General features: G+C 45.4%; 1 protein-coding gene across 1 annotated transcript in view; it reads left to right on the forward strand.

Moving 5' to 3' along the window:
* The first annotated feature begins 3,897 nt into the window (after nucleotides 1-3,897).
* The window catches only part of LOC139662050 (mannosyl-oligosaccharide 1,2-alpha-mannosidase IC-like), a 44,971-nt gene continuing 40,363 nt past the window's right edge, over nucleotides 3,898-8,505 (forward strand). Inside the window, exon 1 of the mRNA XM_071540638.1 lies at nucleotides 3,898-5,390. Coding sequence (XP_071396739.1) covers nucleotides 4,833-5,390 — 558 coding nt within the window. The 5' untranslated portion in view covers nucleotides 3,898-4,832. The remainder of the gene's footprint in view (nucleotides 5,391-8,505) is intronic.

Here is an 8,505-nt window from a genome sequence, read left to right on the forward strand (position 1 = left end):
GTGGATTCCCTAATTGGTTCTCTGTAGGGCTACTCGTCTCCCATCATGCACCGGGGTCAGCACTGCCGCCCTGTCCCCTGTGATCCACGACCCCAAGAAACGAACCCACGGCCCCCAATTTTTATGCCTTGAGATAAGCAGTGAGCGTCAAACGTGCCGCCTGGCCATTATTTCCAGTGTCAGGACACGCTCTGCCATGGTGCTTAAAGAAACAAATAGCAGGCACAGTGACATTATTAATCCAGACACGCTGGCACAGGCCAATACATCTCTGTCTGCTGTTTGATGTATTGGAATGAGCAGAACACAGAGATGGACTTTTTCATTGGCATCTCAGTTGATGAATAAAACATCGGCATGGGTTGGGACAGAATTGGATTTTTGAATACAAGAGCAGAAGTGGTTATGGATCACAGGACATATTACAGTCTATGGCCCTCGGCATAAAATGTTTTAAAGACACTGAGCAGTGCTGGGACATGTCTCGCATACTTTTAGAGAGACTTAGTTGTCATTACACGATCATTCAACACATCCTAATGGTCAGCAGTCATACAGAGTTACCAGAAAAACCTACCACATGTCCTGAAACAATAACTATAAGTGCAGACCAATATTCCTCACAACAGATAATGAATCACATCTCTACAATGAGGAATCTGAACATTAGCCGATGATAATCAAATTTAGAATAGAGGGCATACTGTTTGTGTAAATGCTGCTCCCCAACTGATAAACAACGAGCCAGTCTGATAATAAAGCGCAACTGCACAATGCATCCTTATCAGCCACATGCAAACAACTTTGTATACAGCATTAGATTCTCCTCTCCATGCTTACGAATTGTGTTTGTCCATGAAGGATCAGAACACCGGCATGTCCAATACCGAGCTGATGAGGTTGCGCTCTGCGGTGCCGCCGCTGCATTATGAAGAGCTAACATTCACCACGAATGACATTTCTGCTGTAAAATCATGTTCTGCATCCAGACAACTGCGCTTTGTTTCAACAGGGAGAGTTAATGCAAAGCGTACGAGAAATGGCCTTTGTGGGAGCCATTTGCTTGTGTAAACCATTTATTCTCGATGAAAAATGTCTGTGCTTTGATTTCACCCTTGCCTGTTGGTAGTGGTGCGACTGTATTGCCTTGCTCATCTATCCTTGTGATAAACTAGGCTGTCACCGGCCAGCACAGCTTCATGCAAGCTCAATGACTAGACTCATGTATAACTTGGCCTTTTGAGAAACATTGACTTGATGTGTCTATTAAGTTGCTTTAAGTAGTTGCTATGTCGTTTTGATGGAATCAGCATATATGAATAATCCATAGGGTAAAATCTGTTTAAAAGGCCTCGTTGTCTACATTCATTGCATGCCTATTTTCAGGAACAGTGCATCGCTGTATACTGTAGCATACTGTATGTGTTGTTATTGTCATAGGATAATCTGTTCAAACAAAATTCCAGCCTGTTATACACACAAGCTGAGCCATTACAAAGCCCCTCTTTCTAGCCAGAATCTGTCCTTTTGTCAGTGACAAAGCCCTCAAAACCCTTCACAGTTTTACCTTCTCTCAGAGGAAAGGAGTGCGGATGAGAAAAAAACGTCTAAGTCGACAGTTCTGTCTCCTTTTCACTTCCATTCAGTAAATTACAGACAACTAGTCTGATTCAATTAGGGCTGCCGAGGCAGATGACTTAACTGTGAAACTGTGGGGTCAAATGCAGTATGAATTACTTGAATAACAGCTCATCCCACCACACGGACCTGACGGTGACAAAAAGAGCCTGAGGAGATTTCATGTGTCAGATGTTGCTTTTTACTTGTACCGGCACAGGCTTTGTCAGGGAATGTTCAAATTCTGGTCTCAGAGAAATGTCATATTTTCTTGTGAAATGCTAATCTGTTCTACCAAGAGAGGAAGAGGGAGGGGGGCAGAGAGAGAGAGAGGGGAGAGGGAGAGAGAGAGAAAGATGTAGGTTTAAAGATCACCGAGAGTTCATCAGGCATCAAGGACGCTGTCAGGAATGTCAATGATATTGACGGTCTGTATTGACTCCGTATTGATTCTGAGGTTGTACTGGGACAACTTTTTGACAGTGGAATGATAATATGCCAGATGTTCTGCAAACCCCTGCAGAATCCTTTCTCAAAGTTGCCAAGAGGGAAAGATGGAGAAAGTTTGTGGGTGTGTGTGTTGGGGAGGGGAGGAGGTATTTTAAGTTGTAATTACAGACCGATATTGCAATGGATCAGGCCTTTCTTTTCTCATCTTTGCCTTCAGTCCCACAGGTGAGTTAGTTGGATAGTGCTGTGCAGGCTCTTCAGTAATGGCCACCTCATGGGACCATTTATCTTATTTAATCTCCAGACAACAGCACGTCTACAATTCATCCTGCACCTTGCTTACGTAAACACTAAACTTTCTAAACTTCTGGTGCACCAATACACTTTATGTCATTGGCTGCAGAAGGAAGACAAATTCAAAACATCATATAGGTTTCCATGGATTTTAACTACCATTCTCTAATTCAATTGACTGAATAAGAATGTTGCATATGACCTGACCTGTAGTTAACATGCCATCATCATTTTTGCTCATGACCTAATCTGCAGTGTAAGATGCTCCTGACCAAAACTAATATTTGCAGCATCTCCACATATCCCAAAAGCTGAACTCCACATTTTGTATGCGAGTTAGGTTATTGGGATTTATTAGGTGTGAATTTATCCTCTGAATTATGTTATCACAGGACACTAAGCCCTTGGTTGCGTTAATTACATCTCAATAAAATATAGATGAAAAACAGCAGCAAGGTTAGAAGTATTAGAAGGGGAAAGTGTTGAGAAAATAGAGTTTCCAGTTTACTCAGGCACCATACTAAGTTTAGTAGAGATAATGGAGATTTAGATAAAATTGAATAAAAAAAAAAAGGCCTAATCACCTAAATGCCAACATGAAAATCTTAATGGGAGAATCAATCACAAATAGCCTTAAGATGTATTATGGCTAAAGTCTCCAATTAAAAACATCTAATCCAACAGTTAGCAAATTGGGTAACTATTGTTAAGTAACATTAAATTAGTAGTCTACTGCACAATGAGAGAATGTATAAATAGGCTATAACAAAATAGGTGTGCCTTTCCCCACTGGTGTCATCTCCCCATCTACAGTACAGAAAGTTATATAAGTCTGTACCAAGTGATATCTTAATAACAAAATCCTCTCAGAAGGGGGTGGGATGGGATGGGGGTTGGGGGGTGTGGAGGTGGAGGGCTCTGATCTAATCCGCCTGTTAATAAATTGTCAATCACAGCCAAGTAGGCTAGACACACCTAAAAAACTACCACACTGCCCCAACGAAAAATCACCTTATGTATTCTTATAATATCCCTATTCCTTCCTAAATCCCTAAGTATAGTTTGTTCAAAGTGACCTTATCCTACTTCATGGTATTTTTTTCTCATATGACATTGCTATAATAGGCCTATTCCTATGGGGATTTACACTTTTGCTGTGATATATGTATCCTATTCTAAAAATACAGCATTACACTCGTTCCTCTTCCTAAGGGTGTGTATGGTATTCTAGCAAGGCCACCGAGACCTCTCCTTCTGTCCGTGCGGGGCTCAGATGGCTTAACCGTGTTTTGATAAGCCGCTGTGAATATCCATCAAGAAATCCGCCCAGCCCACTGGATTGCCCAGCAGCGGACCGTTTCGTTTCTTCCCCTCGCCCTGCACTAGCTATATGTTCGCTTTTCAGCCCTCTCGTCTCGTTTTACGCAAGCGGACGTCCACGGCACAGCAAGAAGTGCGCACTGTAGGCGAGAGCGAGGCAGGCGGACGGACGGCGGGTACAGGAGACGCGGTGTGTTTTCGCTGGGAATCCGGGGGCTGGATGGCGGATTTGTTTATTCTACGGATTTTTTTTGTGTGAGAGGCTAGAATAACTTCGCATGGGACAAACCCGCTTTCGTTCATGTCGTTTGCCGATTTGTTTCGCCCGGCGCATTGACGCCAGCTGAGGGAAAAAGCGGTTGGAGGAGCGTAATTGACAGAGCGACATGAATAAACACGCGTTTGCGTCCACCAACTGTACAGGATAGATACAAGCCTTTGTGATATCAATGTGATTTCCGGAGCTTACAGATGATCCCGGTAACGTGGGGCGGTATACACGGAGGCAACGAAAAGATGCTCTGCTGCACGCTTGATTTTTATACCATAGGGCAGCGTGTTATTGACGATTCGCACGCCGTGGAATAATGCATCAGGAGAGAACTTTATTTATAGGCCCGATTGATTGTGAGACGCTCGCATTTGATTATCTTTCCTAAAAGTGCATTTGTATTTTAGACTGGATTGCACGGTGTAGTAATCCCGTTGTTCTTGGATATATATTCAGCTATAGTGCTTCATCAGACGCCAGTGCCATTTATTACCGCGAAGCCCTGTGCTGTTTTATGATTTCATTTTTTAAATCTAGATCCTGCGATCTATTGATGTCAGTAATTGCGTTATGCACGATATACCTGGAGGCTGTGGAGTGGTACCGTTGCCAAATGCTAAATTGTAGATGTAGGCAGGCCTAACCTTTGCTTATGCAGATCCAATCGATAGCGAGATAAAGACAGCTCTGGCAGCCTGTTTAGGCTACCCTGCAAGTGTCATAGGGGTGTGTTTAAACCCCCGCATATCAACTTTTTACACATGCCACAAGGCACATACAGTAGGGAAGCTGCTCAGTAGAGAGGGGAGACTGTCACACCACAGCAGGCTATAGTCTCACAGAAAACACTGCAAGGCAACATTTCAAGAAAGAAGTTTCAATGGTTTTCCGAAAGTTGCCCGGTGTGTCGGCATCGGGCATGGGTCTGCGCCTGTCCCAGAAATTCGTGTTTCTGCTGTTTCTCTCGGGATTGGTAACACTGTGTTTTGGGGCCCTGTTCTTTTTGCCCGACTCTGTCCGACTAAAACGGATTTTTCTATCCAAGACGGACACCCAGCCAGTCACGGTTGGCTCCGGCTCCGAGAATGACGCCAAGGAGCACTTAAAAAGGCCCAAGGACCAGGAGCATCTGCGGGGCATCACCTCGGCCAAAGGGGAAACCAGCACCAAACTGAAAACCCTGAGCCGCAAGCCGAGCGTCTCTCATGAGGCGACCGAGGAGAGGCTCGCCGGGGGGAAAGCGCAGGAGGAGCTGACTCTGCCCAGGTCCAAACCGGAGCCTGCCTCGGAGAGAGTGACCTCCTCAATCCATGGTGTCAACTCGGATACTTTCAATTACAACAAGTTCAAAAGGTGCCTGCTCAGAGCGCCGCTGGGCAGAGAGCACGGCAAGCCGAGCGACCCGAGGACCGAGGAGCGGCGGGAGAAAGTCAAGGAGGTAAGGATGTATCCTACTGTAGCACTGGACCTGCATGTAGATATGGGAGTCAGTGGATGTAACAAGGGGTGGACAGCTGATATACCTGAGCTTCAAGTGGTCCAAGTGGTCCAAATGATCTTGTAGTCCATAATGGAGAGTAAAGATTAAGCCAAAACTTCAGTGGAATGTATAGAACCATACCTAAAACATCAGCGGAGAGTTCAGGACAAATGCTGTCTGTGCAAGATAGTCTGATGACCCACCTACGTCTAATAATTTATCACACTGACCAAATACCTAATAACAGCCTATCTTTCCAGTCATCAGTCATTGCTCCACTTCCCCCCAGAAATGTAGTTATATAAGCAGGTTTCAAAGTGCAGGGAAGTTGCCATACCTTGCTGCCCATATTTTAAATTTGTTCCAGTGGCACAACATTTTCAGGGGACTTGTTCCTGCTGTCAAAGCACAGCAGACATACAGGGCATTTCTACAACACCACAGAGTAGCAGCCTTCCTTATTCAGCTGTTAACAAACTAGGCGTGCACACCTGGAAGGAGTAATTATGTACCCGTTGTGCAATTTGATTTCTCTGAATTTGTCTGACAAGTACAGACTGCCTCCCCACAACAGCCATGGGACAGTTGTTTGCCAGCCTCCTGTCAAACGCAGGCGAAATAAATTCCTCTCAGTCACGTCAGTTGTCCAAATTCACCCAAAGCCATTGGCTTTCCTAGTTAAAATCTTGTTAGATTTCCATTAATGTCAACAGAGAACAATCTTAATAAGCCCAAATACATGTCACTACTAAGGAAGGTGACTTGAATGTTTTTACTCTCTATAGCTGAGTTCACATGGAGCCTAATATTCTATAAACAATCGGAATATGAACGCAATCAGACTAAAAATGCCTAACTAAATCCCCTCAAATGCAGTAGTGTTCCCAATAAAATGTGTGGTATAAACCTTTGATAATCGGTTCACACCATGTAAATAAACTGACTACTTTCTTGAAATACATAATATTCTGTTTGTCCTTCTAACGTCAACAATATTGTAAAACATTCTTCCCGTCATTTATTGTGATGACATGCCTCGGTGCGTGTGACAGCTTATCAGATGACTGTATTTAGTATTCATGTAACCGCTTCATTTGGATTCTTGAAACAGAAGGTCATTCAGAATGATAAAGCCCCTCTGCCTGTGACTGCAGCCTATATCACTCGCACACAATCGCCAGCGAGCGATTTGAATGCGTGCAGTGACACTGTGGCCGGTGGCTCTCCAAGCTGTGTGCCAGGCTGTGTTGAGCCCTGTGGGTCCAATAAGGGCTCCGGAGTGGGAGCGTCTGTGGATCACACATCTGTACCCACTCAAGGCGAGCGAGGCTGGTGAGGGGGGGGGGGGTGGAGGGCGCGGAGGGCAGCCATTGGCCAGCGTGTGCAGATGGTTTTCAGCCTTGCCATGTGACACGGATAAGTCGTGTTGTCACTCTCACTTGCAGCCTGCTGTCAGCCTCTCACTCCGCTCTCATGCCTTTCATACCTAGAGGTGATTGTGCTACACGATAACTCAGGCGTCAGCGGACGGAGAGGCTTGTCTGCCCTTGCGTGCCGAGCTCTCTCTGACTCATAGCTTCTTCTTCTTTGATGCTCTTTCAAGTGAATGTCGACGTGACTTTGCTTTCTCATGCTGTTTAGCTGAGCTCGGCAAAGTTCTCCACCTCGGGGTCATAGTTTGTCTGAGGAAAAGTTATTTTCCACCGCGTCCTTCCCTCCCAATTATAGTCTGAGAATATTAATTGTGTTTCCTTGGGTACAGACCTCTCTTAAAGCATTCCAGAGTAAACAGCCTCAGCTCAGTTACACTGCATGCTCCAGTGTCCATGTAGCCATAGACTGCTGCGTGTTCTTGTGGTTTCCTATTGTTGTTTCTACAGTTTCCACTGTTTCAAGCTCGCTGGCAGCGTTCCAGAAGGCTTCTCTTTTCCTGCAGCCTCGCATTCATGCTGCCAACACAGGCTGACACATTGCGAGCCTGTGCTTTGTCCAGGTTTACAGTTGTAAAACAAACCAACAATGGTGACTAAAACAACAATAATAGTAACAATTTTGATGTTTTTATATTTCCGCGAAGCATTCACTGTTATACAGAATGGAATTTTGAACTGATGGAATGCAATCCTCAGTGTTAAGCCTGTGTTGTGGTGGACAAACAGACAGCAGGACTCCAAAGCCGAATTATTTCAGGGTAAGGGAACGCAGAGAGAGGGTATCTCCCTCCCACAGCAAACAAAAAGGGTCTGGTCTGGCCCACTGAGAGCCTCAATACCCAAACTATGAATGGGCATCGTTTTTCTCAACTGCCAACTACTAGAAAGTAGACTCCCCGCCTTCCTCCTCTGTGTGTGCATCCGCTGCCAAGAGAGGGTAAAACAAGGGACAATGGCGGCCCGATCACACAAGGTAAATGTTTGAAGGCGGCCCACTCCCAGCTCGGCCCCGCAGGATACCAGCAAACGCAGCCAAGTCGCCAAGGTGCTGCGTGCATTGTTCCAGCAACTCCCTGCTAGTAGCTAGTTCATTCTCCTCCAAAAGTCCTCAGCAGGATGAAGATGAGGGTAATTTTCAAACGGCCTCCTATTTGTACTCCTGCGATGTCATGGCTCATTGAGCCGCCTGCATGGCTGTGTTGCTGCCTCATTGGCTCCCGCATAAGAGATTTGATATCAGGGAAAGGAGGCCTGGCGCCAGATCGCCCCACAAAGACGTTTGGCGGGAGCAACAGGAGGGTGTCTGTTTCTGCGTGTCCTTTTTTTGTTAGAAGGAAGGTTAGAAGTCAGAGTGCAAATCATAAAATAGTGTAGCCGAAGAGCACATGGCTCATCTGAACAAACATAATTGTCAGAGCAAACAGAACGTCAGAGATTGAAGGGCGCTCCGTGCCAATCCGAGTGCTGAGACGCATCCACACTGATTCTCTTCATCTGTCTCCTCTGTCTGTCTGCACAACATCACACACATCAAAAGAGAAGTGCGCATTAAAAGACAGTTCTATAAAGCCTGAGATTTGCTCTCGGTTCATTCTTTGAATGTGCTCAGAGATACGCCGGCGCAGGCAAATGAAGGCCTT

Source organism: Centroberyx affinis, unplaced genomic scaffold, assembly GCF_046629955.1.
Source record: "Centroberyx affinis isolate AG114_WGS23_722 - 3 ecotype Tasmania unplaced genomic scaffold, CSIRO-AGI_Caff_v1 ptg003702l_1, whole genome shotgun sequence".
In the NCBI taxonomy this organism is placed as follows: domain Eukaryota; kingdom Metazoa; phylum Chordata; class Actinopteri; order Beryciformes; family Berycidae; genus Centroberyx; species Centroberyx affinis.